The sequence below is a fragment of the Parasteatoda tepidariorum genome, chromosome X1 (assembly GCF_043381705.1).
Source record: "Parasteatoda tepidariorum isolate YZ-2023 chromosome X1, CAS_Ptep_4.0, whole genome shotgun sequence".
NCBI lineage: Eukaryota > Metazoa > Arthropoda > Arachnida > Araneae > Theridiidae > Parasteatoda > Parasteatoda tepidariorum.
The window spans coordinates 63,750,895-63,768,431 of NC_092214.1; the positions used below are offsets into that span (position 1 = coordinate 63,750,895).

The 17,537-nt window shown below is 29.9% G+C and overlaps 1 protein-coding gene across 1 annotated transcript in view; it reads left to right on the plus strand.

The window, feature by feature from the left end:
* Nucleotides 1-17,537, plus strand: part of LOC107452602 (protein O-mannosyl-transferase TMTC1) — a 183,587-nt gene that overhangs the window by 148,571 nt on the left and 17,479 nt on the right. The window contains exons 14-15 of the mRNA XM_043054161.2: nt 9,090-9,234; nt 12,013-12,150. Coding sequence (XP_042910095.1) covers nt 9,090-9,234; nt 12,013-12,150 — 283 coding nt within the window. The remainder of the gene's footprint in view (nt 1-9,089; nt 9,235-12,012; nt 12,151-17,537) is intronic.

Below are 17,537 nucleotides of genomic sequence, written 5' to 3' on the forward strand. Positions count from 1 at the left end.
TATATATATATATATTCACCTACACCACATGAAATTTATTTTAATTCCGCAAGAAGGAAATAAAAAATAAATATTATTAGTCTATAAAATAATTTTCAAATACCTTTCAATTTCAGCCTTGAAATTCTAATTTTTCTTAAATTTTGGACGTGATTAATTGATAATTTTTCTAAACATGATATTATAATAAGACTCTCAGTCCTTTAAAACTTTCGTTTTAATATCTTTAATAAGGAATGGAAAACAAATCTTTCATTCATAACTTTTTTAAATATTCCGATCTAGAAATTTTAAATTTCGATTTTTTACTTATGGGCAATAACCTAAGTCTAGTACCAACTACCAAGTGTAGGATCTAAGTAATTGACTACGAATGTTATTAAGAAAAAACTTGGTATTATTTCTGAAGGTTGTAGATTAGACCCAATATATATATAAAGTCTTTCGATGTAAACTTTAGAAACCACCTTTTATTTCCTTTTTCTACATAATCAACTTTTCACCCATCTGACCGCCAAATCAACAAATTACGATAAAAAGATAAAATAGCTATTTCTGGACCTAATTGAAAGCATTGTTAGACAATAATTACAATAAAACATAAAATTAGCATAAGTTATAATAAATTAGATAAAAGAACCTTATATTTGGAATATTAGCAAACATATAGTAGTTCATAATGGGGAGCGGCGTAATATAGATAAATTAAATAGTTTTGTCAAATCCAATAGCTCTTATTATCTTTGGTTGCTTGGAAAATTCCTATTAATCTTCAGTGGATTGTGCGTGGAAATGCATGAATATATCAGAATAATTATAAGCAAATCCATGCGGAAATATTCCCGAAACACAAATTCAGAAAAGTATTGCTCCAAATCAAATAAATTCTAGTCCGGACAGGCCTGAAAGCGAGACGGAAAAGAGAAAACACCAATAGTAGAACTATTTCAATAACAGATAATTTTCGGAAAGAGTAAATGTATTTTTAACAATAAGCAATTCATTTCTAATAATGCTTTCTCGGGAAAAAAGCAATTCAATAAATAAATTGTATCCGTTTAAAAAATTTTAGCCCCGAGTTCGGATAAACGCAAAACCCTAAATTGTCAAGGCTTCTTAATTACACTTTTTCTTTTTTTTCAGATTTAAAAAAAATCGTTTTTTTAACATAATTTTTTTGTAGAATGAAAACTTCCGTTTACTTTTCATGAACTGGAGTTCAAAGAATGAAGACTTTTAACTGTAAAGCAGTATCAAGTTACTTAACTTAAAGAAATGTTCCTTTTAAAGAACTCTTTTGCCATTTGAACCTAAAATCCAATCTATATCGTTTTAAAAAAATGAATAATAGAATTTGCTTAGTAAGTCTAAAAAAAGCTTGATGAACAGTTCGCAAAAATAGAGTTCTGGTTAAAAGACATGATTTATGGAGACATTTATTTAAGAGACGTTTTTTTAAAACCAACAATAATTGTAACTATTTATGACATGAAATCGAAGCAAAAACTTTGTATCTATACACGGATAATTACACAGAGAGAAACATTCGGGAAAAATTACCGCATTGAATGGCAATGTCATTTCAGAAAAAAAAACGAGCGATAATTCTAATTAATAAAACCAAAATATACGGTATATAAAGCATTTATTTGGCAATTTTTCTGTTCATATGGTTACGATTTGCCGAAAATTCTGATTTTTAAAATTATAGTTCTTATTTCCACACATTTAATACAACATACAAAACGGATCAGTAAATTTAACCGAATGAATGGCTTTAATGCCATGCTTTAAGGTATCATGTGGAAATTACTAAATTTCACCACATTTACTAAATATTATCATATATCATAAGACCATATTGTATTGTTAATTTCTACAGAAATATTACGAAACCACATCGGTAAATGTTACCGAGTCTTTCGGTGTTCTTGTACAACCAGAAACATGCTAAATTTTAACATGTTCTTTTACAAAACAGATATCTAAAAATTTTGAAACTAATTTTGAACTTTTCAATTCTTTTAATTAAGTCAAACTCAAAATCCTAAAATTTAAATATTTGGTAATTAAAATTTTTCTTTATCCTCAAACTTCACCTATTACTTATTTAACATAATCTTTTTTTAAAACAAAAATTTCAGTTTTCAAATAAAGGATCATAGAACGAAGACACCCAATTGCAATGCCCCATCAAATATCTTAAATTACTCAAAGAAATATTCATGTTAGTGAACTCAACTTATTCAAAAGAGTCTTCTTAAGCTCTTTAAACAAGAAATGCCATTTATACTGTTCTCAATCTTTATTTTAAAAAAAAAAGAATCAATAGAAATAACTTGGGCAACAAATCCTTGAAGAAATGTTTCGAATGATAAAGTTTTGGTTAAAGAGCAAACTTTAAAGATTGAGATTTATTAAAAACTACGCAATAATTCTGATTCGATGGTATAGAAGCGGAAAAGCTGTAGCTATTGACAGGGTTCTTCGAAACTCTTTTGCCAAGGAAAATAAAAAAAAACAACATATTTTAAGTGCATTAAACATGAAGCTAAACTACAATTTTAAACTATGTATGCAATCCTGCCGTGAAGAATTACCTGGTTTTGGAACGGACAAGTAACTTAAATATTTCATAAATTATTAAACTTTTTTGAAAAATCGTACAATTGGAGACATTTTTCATCCAGACAAATTTTATCAAAATAAGTGCCATATTCTGATTTTTTGCATATTTTTATGAGCCCACATAATATTACATTGGAGTAAGTTTTTAATTACTAAGAAATTAGACCACAAGCGTTTTAATTTTTTCAAAATTGTGGCTTTTCTCTGTATTGACGTTTTGTGGTATTTCCAAAATAAGCAGAGGAAACGCTGGCTAAAAATAGGTTAAACTTGATCTAACCTGGAGTAACTGGAGCAAACTCATAGCAGTTATGAAAATAGCAGATTACTCTCAAAAAAAGCATTATTTAATCCAGAGGTCGCCAAAGTGGTCTATATAGACCCCCAGGGGTCTATTTAACAAAAGCGGGGTTCGATCTGAGACAGGGGGGCGAATGGGGATCGATCCGAATCGGAAGGGTCGATTGTGGGTCGAAAAAAAAAAAACAGTTCTCAGTACGCAAATCACACATACCTAATTAAGTATGTGAAATTTGTGATTTTTTTTTATAATTGACTCAATATCAGTTTCTTTATAAAACATAAATTAATAAACGTATATTTATTGGGGTGAAACAAGTATTTACGTACCACCGCGCAGTGGCACGAACTCAGCGCAGTTTATAAGTCATATGCATATGTGCGCTTGTCCAAATGTCACGTGTGACGAGCATTGACGTTACAAATGCAAATATCATACGCAGTTTCAGCTATCTTTGCAAACTGTGTTGAATATTTGCAGTGTCATTATTAAAACTTTTATAGTTTTGGATAATTAGTTATTGTTTCGATAAAACCATTCGTTTGGTTTAGATATCAATTTTAATTATCAATGCACAAAAAAGAAGGTAAGCATTAATAATATGGATTAGTACAGCCCGCGACAAAACTATAGCACACTTTGTATTTTTTTACGAAAATTACAAAATTGACCAATTTTGACGAAAATTAAAATTGACCAATTTTGAACCCAATATAGCGAACCTTGCAAAAAAACACCAGGCACACCCATCTCATTGATCAAGAAGCAGTAAATCTTTAGTTACTTTACTTATTATATCTACTTATGCATAATTACTTATTATTTAATAATAAGGTATTTAAATTTCAATATTAATATATTTTTATTAAAACTATTGTTACACAATGTATTATTGCTTTAATAAATGCTTAAAATCATAAAATAAATTTACAAACACAGTATCTAATATAGTTTTATTTTAATTAACAGAAAATTACTTTTGCGGGGGTCGATGGAGATTTCGAAAAATTATATAGGGGTCGATGATCAAAAAAGTTTGGCGACCCCTGATTTAAACTAACGACAGAGACTTCGAAAAACAGCTTTAAGGAGATAGTTCTGTAATACATTTAACTTCCGTTGGCTATATGTCTATTTCTGGTTAGGGAAATCTTTCACTGGTTAGGGAATGCAAAAGTAAACAATTGTAGAAGACGTTACTATTACATTCATCACTTTTTTCTTTCAAAATGAACATTTCATTCTTAAAAAAACTCAAAAGACAGTTTATAATTTTCATTGCAATAAAAAAATTCCAAATCATTCCCATTTAATATTCGTTAATTATGAATTTTTAGCTTCAAAATAGGCAAACATTCATTTAGTTTTTAAAATAATCTTCAAAAATTAAAAAACTATTCAGTTCTTAAATATGGGTTCATAAGACAAATACTCATAAACTTCAAAGCTTCATCAAATGCCTTAAATAAATTCATGCATATTCATTTTATTTATCATTCATTACTATTACTTATTATTCGTTTTATTCATTTTATTTATTTTATATATTATTATTCTCTATTAATTTAGATTAATCTACTTTCACATGGAAAACAAAAATCTGGTAAAATTACCATACTGTGCGATAATGACATTTCTGGTGAAAAAACAACATGATTCTAGTTAATGAAACTGAAAAAAAACTTTTAACCCTTCATTTGGTAGTTTTTTATTTATGTGGTAATTATTTACCAGAAATACTGATTTTCGAAATTATAGTTCTTATTACTACACATTATGAGTAAAAAATAAAAAATAAAAAACTGAAAAGTTACTTTAACTAAATACTTATGCAATGCCCAAATGTATCATAATAAAATTACCAAATTTCAGCCCATTTAACACGTTTATCAAGCATTATAAAACGATATTTTATTGTTAATTTTACCAAATCATTACCAAAGCTCTTCAGTAAAATGTACCAACCTTTTTGGTGTTCCCATAGAGTCAGAAATACTTATTTTAGTAGTTTTGATCCATTTTTAAAACTGAATATTATACCAGCAAAAATTAAAGAAAAACATTTTCGTTCCATATTTATACAATAGGAGACGCAAATGAAATCGTACACGGAGAAAAAAAACTCGCGCAAATTTTCCTTATGAATGGTAATAAAATTTTCAGATTTAAAAAAAAAATTCTGGTAATAAAAATCAAAATATACGGTATTTAAACCTATTATTTGGTATTACTTCCGTTCATATGATAAAGGTTTACAGGAAATTCTCGTATTCAAAATTATAGTTCTTATTGCCACACATTTAGTAAAAAACTAAGAAAACTAAGAATTAAATTTAACCGAAAAAATGGTTTTTATGCTATGCTCAAAAGTATCATGACAATATAATTAAATTTAACTGCATTTTTCAATTTTTTTCGTATATTATTAAACCATTTTCGCATTCTATCGCATATTATTCCTAATTTTATCAAAATCATTGCTAAAACACTTCAGTAAAAATTGCCGAGCTTTTTCATGCTCCCATAACACTGGGAACACAGTTAACTTTACCATTTTCTGGTATTTTCGACCATACATCTTTTCTGAGTGCGATCTTTAAACCCGAAATCAATCTTCTTTAAAAAGCCAATTGAAATAGCTTAAAATGCTTGAAGAAATGTTCCTAATAATAGAGTTTTGGTTAAGGGGGAATATTTAAGTATAAAGATTTATTTAAGAGGTGCTATTAATAAATAGACAATAATTGCGACTCTATTTACGGTATGGAAGTGAAGCTGAAATGTTGTTGCTATTAAGGAGATAGTTATGGGATGTGTTTTAACTCCCGCAGGCTCTATCTATTGTTGTGTAAAGAACAAAGCTTCAAGCTTTATCGCATTCAGCGAAAATCTTACTCAGTTAATAAGTATTCGCCTCACACTCCTCTGTTGTTGTTTCTTCTGTGTAATTATTATCCTTTTGTTGAATATCATTTTTCAGTACCAGAGATGTTTTTTTTCTATCCTTTTGATAATTGCTTTATGTGTTTTGAAGTCATTTTCTTAACTGTGAAAAATATTTAATGCATTATAGATATAATTTTAATAAATCATAAATACTTTAATCTTTTTAATAAAAAATTTAATTCTTAAAGAAGGTTTTTTAAGAGATCAAATTTCTTTCAACTACCTCGAAGAACTTAAAAAAATAATCATTTTTAAGGACTTTATTAGTTTAAAGTAGTTTCCTTTCTGGAAAATTACCGCACTATTTGGTAATGACATTTCTGGTTAAAAAAAGAAAAAAAAGCATAATTCAGGTTATTCAAACCAAAGTAAGCGGCATTTAAATCATTCATTGTGTAATTTTTCCGTTCATAAGGTAACAGTTAACCGGAAATTCTGATTTTCAAAATTACGGTACTTATTACCACACATTTAGTAAAAAATACAAAACTGAAAAAATCAATGCTCGTAGGTTTCATGACAAAATAACGAAATTTTACCACATTCACCAATTTTTATAACACATTATAAAGCAATATTTTATTGATAATTTTACCAAAATCATTACCAAAGCACTTCGGTAAAAATTTTCGAGCTTTTTGGTACTCCCACACAACCTGAAACATGGTATATTTTACCACATTCTGGTAATTTCCACTAAACAGTTTTTCTCAGTTTACTCCTTTTACCCAAAATCAATCTTCTTTAAAAAGTCAATTGAAATAGCTTAAAATGCTTGAAGAAATATCCCTAATAATAGAGTTTTGGTTAAAGGGCAATATTTAAGTATAAAGATTTGTTTAAGGGAAGGTATTAATAAATAAACAATAAATAAGACTCTATTTACGGTATGGAAGTGAGGCGGAAATGTTGTTGCTATTAAGGAGATAGTTATGGGATGTGTTTTAACTCCCGCTAGCTATATCTATTGTATAAAGAACAAAGCTTCAAGCATTATCGCATTCAACGAAAATCTTACTAAGGCAATAAACATTCGCCTCACTCTTCTCTTTTGCTGTTTCTTCCGAATAATTATTATCCTTTTGTTGAATATCATTTTTCAGCACCAGAGATCTTTTTTTTTTCAATCCTTTTGATAGTTGCCTTGTGTGTTTTGAAGTCATTTTTCTTAACTGTGAAAAATATTTCATACTTTATCTTCCATATCCGAGAATTTTTTTCCCTCTGTGAAAATGGGAGAAATACAAATTCACCCTTTTGTGATTTTTTTCTCTTTTTTTTTTAACTTCTATTAAACCGGAAATTAAATTTGGGAAAAAAGTTTCGCTACTGTACGTGATCAATTTATTCAACGATGTGTGTAGAAGTTTTAATAGTAAGCTAACACTTTCCTTTAGAATTTTAACTAAACATTCTTCTTTTTATTTCACTGTTTTTTTTTATTATTGTTATAATTATTTGCTTTCATTATATTTGGATACAGGTGAAATTCATTTGAAGTAATTCTTTTAAGAACGTAATGTTTTTGAATTGAATAATGAAAATTCAGTTTTAATTAATGTGTACTGCATTTTTTATTAATGGTTAAGGACTGAAATTTTTTTTTAACGATATTGTTTCATTTAGATAATTAAAACCGGAAACTTAATCACTCTTTCAAAAACTGAAGATGTATAATTAAAAAGGGGATTAACAATGATGGCGCCCTTAAGCAATCCCGTTAATGTTTACTTAAATACTTTTTAATGTTAAGAAAACTGTGAAAATAATTTTTCAAAGTCGACTTCATTATGAAGATAATTTTATCAGACTGTATGCTTTGCAAAAAAGAAGAAAAAAAATTAATACCGATTTCTTTTATGACCATTTCTTTTATCACCATTTATTCCTTATAGATATATTGATAGCACTTATGGCCTACGTAAATTTCCTATGTCATATATTTAAATTGGAAGAAGAAGACTAGACAGATATGGATTTATTTTTTATAACATGATTTACTGTAAAAATAGGTACTCAAAATTCATAAATTGTTTGGTGAAACTATTTCCTGAAAAATGCTTCGAGTCAACATTTCAACAAATTGTAGAAATAAATATTTTTGATTGTTTGAGGATATGATTTTCGTCACAAGCATTAGGTTTAATGCGTAACTGATTAAGAAGTATAACAAAAAATAAGAGGAGTATGAAAAAATGAATAACCGGTCGCTACCAGGATTTGAACCCAGGTAATATGTTTGACAAGCGAGAACATTAAACTTTTCACCATTCAGTCAATTAGTTTTAAAATCATATAATAATTATTGTAATACTTCTAAAATGCACTTAGACTGTATAATAGTGAGGAAGCTGCTTCGTCAAATGTTTGAGAGTTCACCTTCCATCAATAATCACATGGCTTCGTGACGAAATGATTGCCTGAAATGATAAAAAGCAGCTCGAGAGTTGCGGAATCAACGAAAATAAAAGTTATTACTGAAATGATATGATAGCACACTTGGATATAATAACCAAAGAATATAATAGCAAACTTAGATGTAATAGCCCTGTTAGTAAGAGATAACGTTTCAAAATGCTTAAGAATTAAATAGCGGAAATTTTGATTAAAAGATTATTTATTGACAAAAGAAACAGACAGAGAAGCGAGTTGAATAAAACTGGTAAAAGCGGGAGTAAAACGACATTTTAAAAAAAGTGAAAATTTTATATTTGGTATTTCTGTCATATTTTTAAGAAATTGTTTGAAAAATAATCTAAGGCCTATTTAATCTAATCAAAGTAATGAACGGCCCATGTAATCTATATTATAATCTAAGGCCTACTTAAGAGCATTTCTAAAAAATGACATGAAAAATTGAACCAACGTCACCTGGTACAGAATACTTAAGAGATACATTTGTTTCTTCGATGAGAAAATGTTTTTCAAATAATAATAACAATATATGAAAATTTTAGGCACAATTTTGGAAAAAAATTCTCAATTGTATTTGAGGAAGTGAGATTTTAATTGAGGTTTAATTTTGTAATTGATATATTTTCTAATTCTCATACATTCAGTTCTGACTAGTTTCCTTTTACTTATGTTATTACACATTACCATGATATATAAATATCATTTTCATCATTTATTTTAGTGAAATGAAGTTGGGTTGTAACTACGCCCATCGGTCCGTAATATTTATCATTAGACATAAAATGTTTTTCTTTTTTAGGGCTTTGATCATTAATTCAGAACCTAAGATAATGGATAACTTAGGTGTCCTTTACATAAGTGCTGGTCGACTCAAAGACGCTAAGGAGATCTATAAAGAATTATTTGAAAAGTATAATGATTACACTGAAGGGAAAGTACATTTTGTAAGTTTTTTTTTCAGAAAACTTGAATATTTAAATCTAAACATGATATAAAATTATTTGCATTAATAAAGAATTTTTTATTTCGCGATATTGACACGCTATTTGGAAATATCACAACTGTTTAATTTACTTCGCTTTTCTATAGTAAATGTTAAGGTTAGATATTTCACAAAAAGAAAATATTTTTTTTTTATTATTTAAAAAAAATCTTTTCTAAAATTTTTTAAGCTTCTTTAATATATAGGGTGATTCTGAGATCATGGAACAAACCTGAAGAGGTGGTTAAGCATACTAAAACCTTTTTATATAGGACTGTAGGGTTTTAAGTGACAGAGATTAAAGCACGAATACAAAAAAAAAAGAAGAAAAACATGGGAGGAAAAAAGTATTTACTTACAAAATCACCGCAAAATGCTTAACAGCAACACATATTCTCTATAAATTTTCAAAAGTTCGACCACTAACAGTAACTAACAGTAACACAAACTACAACTGTGATTGGCAATGCAGCGGGTAAAGGACCGTAGTGAACCGGGTAAACCGCACTGCACAAAATGAATGCTCAAGTTTCAAAAAAAAAATTTTCGTGCTCAACGAAACCGTTTCCTGGTATATGCTACAAGCAAAAATTTTGGTAAAGTGCCGAAATAACTATCGTCATTTCTTCGAGGAAAGGGATTTCGACAAAATTTACGAAATATTTCGTCATTCTATCTTTTTCCGAAACAAGAAAAAAAAATACTCGCAGTGCCGTAATGTATCTCACTTTTATACTTATCACTTCATCGTGGACGGCATAGAGGTAGATCAATATCGTCCAAACAGCACAAGAAGAACAGATAAAACACCTGCCAAAAACGTAATTCAAACCCAGGATTTTTCTGGTAAGAGGCCAACTCTTTGATCACCGCACACCCAGTCGGCTTATCTCGTCATTTTATTTTTAATTTTCCAGTTTTGTCAGTCTAGTTAGCAATCTCCCACAATGCACTGCGACGAGGTTCCGAGTTGAAGAAACATTTTCGTCATACATTTGAGAGTTCGCGTTTTATCAAAAATCATGTGATTTTGTGACCAAATGATTCTTAAAATTAACGAAATACAGCTCAAGGATTGCTGCACCGTCAAAAGTAAGAGCTTTATTTCTGAGAGTGCACGATTCGATGTATTTTTTATTTATTTATTTATTTTTGCATCAGCGGAAGCAGGCACTTTTTAACTTGTTCTCAATGTCAACGGTACCAATCACGTTGGAGCTCGCAGTTTTGAATATTTATTTTATTTTGTAACAGTCTTTGAACAGCCGACCCATTTTTTTTGTTTACGACTATCAATGCTTAACTCCGCAGCCTTGTAATTTTGAACCCAATCCAAAAAAAACAAGGGATCAAGTATTGGGGGAAATTTGCCTTCATGGAGGACTTTTTGATAGAACTAATTCTCATTTAAGCTCACAGTGTGGAAAACCACGAAAATCTCCCACGATTAGACTGGCGGCAAAGGAACTCTAATCCATGATCCGCCCACCATTGAGGGTATTTTACGTCAGCACTGTGGTCAGTGCTAGCTGGGTGCGGAATTCGTATCGACCTGCCATCACTGGGATACGAACCTGTCTCATCTCATTGAAAGGCGAACGCTCTATTCCGTGAGCAACCATTGAACATTTATCGTGAACACCGTTATATTGCAAAGAAGCACTTTGCATTGTTTTTGTAAATAAACTCATTTTTCTTCCATGTCATTTTTGCTTTCGCACCTTTAAACTTCACTTTAGACCCTACATTCCTACACAAAAAATACATGTTTTAGTACGCTCAATCACTCCATCAAGTTTGTCTTTATTATTCTTTTCAGAAGTAGGTAGTGCGGTACCATTAACACTGTTAGTACTTTCAACTTAAGAATGATAAGACACTGGTACAACTTTAGCTTTTATTACAAATTTTGGTATATATCATTTGCTTCGAATAAAACCATGAAAGTTATATATACTTCAGCTATGTCAGAAAGCAACAAAAAACATTTTCTCCGTTTCGTATTCTGATATATAAACTGTTCTTATCTTTCTTATAAAATTTCTGAAAATAGACGAAGTTGATTTGGTTACTACATGTTTTCTATATTCTTATTTCTAATTTTGAGTCGAAACAATAATAAATAAGTAAAATAAAGCATTCTCGCAACAACCCGTTACAGTCCAGGTGAATCATGGAGTTTTAGGCTCCAGAATTTTGTGACCAATTGTATGATTTCATAATGTCATGTGCAGTGTGGTCACAGCATCAGATCGATCGATACCAGAAAGTACATATCAATCTGAAATTAAGTAATTTGTAAAATAGCCCTAAAACTACATTTTTTATATATGCTGTATTTCGGTTTCGTTAGAACGATCGCCTTAAAAGAAAAGAAAAAGAGAAAAAAACAAGAGCAACGAAGCCTCAAGTTTGAATTAGATATAAGTCATATTACATCAGTTCATTATCATGAAAGGTTTTATAAATAAGGATAAAATAGGATAAAAAGGGATAAAATATTAAGATTTTTTAAGAATTTTATATGCGATTATGATTTTTAAATAAATTCCGGAAGATTACAAAAAAAAATTTATTATTTTTGCTTAAAATGATATTAAAAGTTTTTTCTATAAGAAAATTAAAAGTCAGACTATTTGTAAGTGTATCGTTTCCACTGTCTTACTTTAAATTTTTAATTTAAACAATAGTAAATATTATTATTTTCTTATTATATATTTTTATTGAAAATGTGTTACAGGCTCAAGTTCTGATGCAAGAACGAAGTTTTCAGCAAGCCGAGTCATTGCTACAATCGGTAGTGCAACAGAATACCAGTCACAGAGATGCACTTCATCAACTATCTTTACTTTATAGCCAAATCAACAGAACAACTGAGGTAAGAGGAAATTAAAGAGAAAAATATTTTTTCTACTTAATTGAAGCTGAAAAAAAATATACGTATGCTAACATCTATAGTAGTGTTAGATATATTGAAACATTTGCTCTCGGAAAAAAATTTTGTTAAAAAAATGGATGGACTTAGTATATTAATTTAAACAAATATATCACCATTTCCTATAAAAGTCCCTATAAAACACGTTACTTTATTTATGTTTTCCTATCGTAAACTACTTATTCCGCTTTCATCTATGAACCACACTTCTTTACTAATACTTCCTAGCTCTAAATTACTAATTTCACAGTTTCATGGAAAATATGTAACTTAACTATTCTGCTAAATCTGCTAATCATAGTCTCTTGTAAAATAGTCATAAAACTACAACTTTTTCAACCATATAATGGTGTTTTTTGGTTTTTCTAGAATGATCGCCAAAAATAAAAAAATAACAGAACATCAAATTTGAACCAGATGTAATTCATATTATTCATTGCAATTTCACATATAACAACGACAATCGTTGATCTAATTTCCGCAATAATTCTAAGAAATTGAAATTACTGGGTCAGCTTTAATGCTTCTTTCGGCAAATAAAATAACTTCGATTATTATAAATTCCCAAAGAACAAAATGAATTTTCAATTTTTATGAATTTGAAAAGTAATTTGGGACTCGTGCAACTTAATTTCCGAAGATTTTAAGATTAATTTTTATTTTTTAGTATATGGCAAAATTTGCCCTGTTTTTGACTGTATGGGAACACTAAAAAGCCAAAAATACTTTTTACCAAAGTGCTTTGGTCATTAGTTTAGTAAAATAAACAATAAAATGTGGTATTATTACATGAAATAAAGTTAATAAAATGTGGTAAAATTTAGTAATTTTATCATGATATATTTTTGCATGGCATAAATACAATTTATTCATGTAAATTTAGTTTTAAGTTCTGTACTTTTTACTAAACTTGTGGTAATAAAAGTTTTAATTTTAAAAACCAGAACTTCTAATTAACCGTTACCATATGAACGAAAAAAATTACTAAATGAATGGTTCAAATACCGTATATTGTGATTTTATTACCAAAAATTATGTTTCTTTAACAGAAATGTAATTACCGTACAGTACAGGTAAAGTAATTTTACCAAATTATTTTCCCCCAGTATATATCCCCCAAATATTTTTCAAATATAAAAGCTAACACTGCTAATTAACTTTGTTGTATTTTAAGCACGTAATTTTAAAAAATATTATCACATAACTTTAAGAAACACTCTTTTATGAAGCAAATTGCTAATTAAAATTAACACAACTAGATGCCTACTAATATACTTTAATATGTAATTTTACAACTTATTTTGAGGCATGAATTTCTGAACAAAATTTACTTTCCAAAACTGTATCTCCCATAAAAAAGTTCTACTTTTAAGTTCCCCTTAACTAAAAATAAAAATATTTTAACAGCATCGTAGGCAATTGTTTTCTGCCGTGCATAAAACACTTAAAGCGCATTCTCAAATTATTTAACCAGTTTGCACAGCCTTCAATGTAAAACAAAATAATAAAATGTTCCAGAACAAGGAACATTCGCTTCAGCACTATCATCGTTTATGAGGCAATTTTCATACCATAAAATACAACAAAACTTTATTAATCAAGCGAAAAAAAAATATTTTAAAGAAAGTGATAAAAAAAAGAACGAAATATGCCATTTACTTAAACACCATTCCCGCTTTTATGCAAAATAGCGGAAAAAGGATTTTGAAAGTACATATATTTCCATTTCCTTTTTGATTCCTTTTGGAGCTAAAGCAACCACGAAATCCAAATACCTCTTCCGCATTTCCTTTCTGACAAGAAAGAACACGGAAAGGAATCTTCTCAAGAAGATCTTGCTGGCGCTTCCTCATCCTTTTCGATTTCATTTCGCACCCGACTATTACAACCTGAAAACTTAGACAGTAATACAAGGAGAGAGAATCTTCTAAAGCTGTAAAGAAGACTTAGATAAATTGATTCTCGTTCTTGGGATAGCTTGGCCGACATGCGTGTCAATCTCTTCCCCAACCCCCTATACTACCCCATCGGAAATGAGTTTTCGTCTGACTTACCTTCTGAGGTATGCAGTGGTCGTTGTTTTCTGAACATAGAATTTCCTTTTTTCGAGGAAATGTATCAATGAATTGATGAAAGTTGCATGTTTGGACATGAATCCTTGCTTGTTGAATATGTATGTAGACATCGGCGTTATTTAAGAATGACTTAAGATTTTACTATCAACACTCGACTGATTTGTATCTGGGGTAAATCTGAATAAATATTTCTCTACCTAGCACTTTCTTGCTAAGATTTAAAAAAATGTTTTGGGAGAAGAAATATTGAATGCTACGCTGAATACAGTTCGCCTTTGACGCTGAAACGTAAGTTAGAGGGTAAAAATAAATTCAAATTTTACAGCTACAAGTTTATAAGATAACATATTTTTATTATCAGCGTAATCTTTGTGCATCGAATCTATTTAATTTTACAAACACCTCATAGGTTTTAAACAAAAATAGTGTAATCACTGGAACGATTTACATAAGCTAACATCGCAATCATTAGAGAAAAATAAGATAATAGTTCAATTTAAACCTTCTTGAAGTTGGAAAATATATATAAATATATCTATATGTATATATTTGAAAAAAATATAAATTAATCCAAATTGCTTGTCATAAACCTAATTAACAACAGGAAAACAGGAACTATTTAATTAGTATCAAAAGCCACTGCAAAATTGAATTCATTTCCAAAATGAAGAGTATAAATGCTATTAAAAAGCACGGACAACATGGAAGTGTCATTAGGGAAATTTATGTCTAATAATTTGTATTCATTTACATTTTCTTAGAAATATTTTTTCAAGTTATAGCATTTGCAAATCAACTTGGCGCTGTTGTGACTTAGAAACTATATATATATATATATATAAAATTTATTTATTAATTATTAGACAGCGCAGTCATTAAAGTGTGTCCGAAAACTTGCGTTTCTCCATTATATGTTAGAGAAAATCTTGCAAAATAAAATCCGTAAAATGTTTCACTTTAGGGAGGGAGGGAAATCTTAGTAGTTGCTATTGGTTTATGAAATAGATCGAGCGTTTCCCACAGAGAGCAAAAGGAAAAATGTCCTGCTTTTAATTAAATGTATACTTGAGCCAAAAATAGATTTAAGAACAGGATGTGGCTTTTAAAAGTGTGAGAAAGTATTTCGATAAGAATAATTAATTAGGATCTAGTTTTATAGCAAAGAAACTAACATAAAAAGATNTATATATATATATATATAAACTCAACGGGCAAAAAATTAGTCACCCTAGTGCGCAAGCCCCGAAGAGTCGCTAGGTTTCCTTAGATGACGCAGTAGTCAAATGACGTGCTCAACTGCGTACGTGGTGCCTCAACGTGGTCAATGGCAAGTAGCCATCGGTGAGATACTTTTGTTTTACGCAGAAATTGTGTATTATATGTATTATATGGGTAAGTGTAAGAGTGTGACAGAGTGGCGAAAAGGGCAAGTGTGTTTGACCGTGGCCATGGTCATACGCTGAATGAATGTGCTAGATTTGTTGGTGTTTCGGTGAGGACTGTGCAGCGTGTCTGCAAGCAGTGGTGTAATACACTTTGTCATGAAAGACGACGTCAGAATTGTAACTGGAAAAAAATAATGTATGAAAATGACCGGAGACGTGTTTCACGATTTGTCAAAATTAATTCAATTTGTCAAAATCGCTTCCAAACCCGACAGGAATTGCATCAGTTAGTGAATGAAGGTTCATCCCAACCTGTTAGGCAGAAAACATTGAGAGGGGAGCTGCATGCAAAGAACATTTAGAGTCGAACACCTCGTAAGAGGCCATTGCTCACACAATCGCATAAAGCTGCGCGAACTCAGTGGGCTAGAAGTCACCGAACATGGACAGTTGCTGATTGGCGGAATGTAATATGATCTGACGAATCACGTTTTTGCCTTTATTAAAATGACACACGTCGTCGAGTGCACGGTAGAACCGGTGAAGCATTTCCTCCTGACTGTGTGCAAGTTTAGGTTCAAGTTTAAGTCTCATGTTTTGGGGTTTTTTCTTATCATGGATAGGGCCTCCTCACTGAAATGGTCACTAAAATGAGCCGACATGTTTATTTGAACACTCTGAAAGATCTGGTGTTGCCTTTCAGTCAACATCTTCATGGAGAGCATGCTGTTGATATCCCTATTTTTTAAGATGACAACAGCAAAGTTCATCGGGTTGGAAGAAAATGTGACTGGTTTCATGAACACTCAGACACTCAATTACATCTCAACTGGCCTGCTAAATCACCTGACTTGAACCCCATTGAAAATTTGCGGGACATATTGGAACAACGTGTACGACACCGAAATCAGCATTCTTGCAATTTAGTGGACTTGAGTGATCAAATACCGGCTTAAACTAGATCCTACATACCCACAAAAACTTGTGGACTCACTTCCTAATCGAATCCAGGTGGTTATCAAATCCAGAGGTAGTGTTACGCGTTATTAAGTGATGTTTTCAAGGATATCTCTTGGAGTGACTAGTTGTTTGTCCGGTGTGCTTATATATATATATATTAATTTGCATCTTTGAGCTGGTAATTTTGAGAGAAAAATCATTGTCGTTCATAATCATACAATACTAAACACAATGCATATTAAAAATCATAAAAAAGTTACTTTACTTTTCGCTTAATGGAAAGTTAAATTTTATTTTCGTATGAAAAATAATAACTAATTTTGTTGTATATAGCGAATATTACGAACTTTAATATATTATATATAATTTTAATATAATATATTACTTAATATAACGAATTTTAAGAAAAAGATTGTTATTTTTTTTCTCCTTTTATTATTCTATAAATCGGATTTCTAGTTAGTGAAAGCATGTATAATTTTCTCTACAATGAGTGACCTTAATATATTCGTTTTGGATCCTCATAAAAAATATACAATATAGAAAGGCGAGTGTCAAACATCCGATCTAGTTTGTTTTCACAGATTATTTTTAAATGATCTTCATTTTAATTATCATTACCTGACGAGAGGGAACTTTATTTCTTACTTACCCTCATATTATTAAGGAAACACATGTAAAAATACATCATCAGTTAAAACTATTAAATGCACTTTGCATCCAGTGTGCGCTGGTAAAGAATTTTAAAATATGCATGAACTTAAGCTTCAATATATCTCTTAGCACAAATTTACAGGTAAATTATTTCTAAAAGCGTATTTGCGTAGCAAAGCGAGCTGATCATAAAGTGTGAAAATATGATAAACAATTATGAGCTAATTCAAAAAAACGCTTGGAAAATTTAAATTAA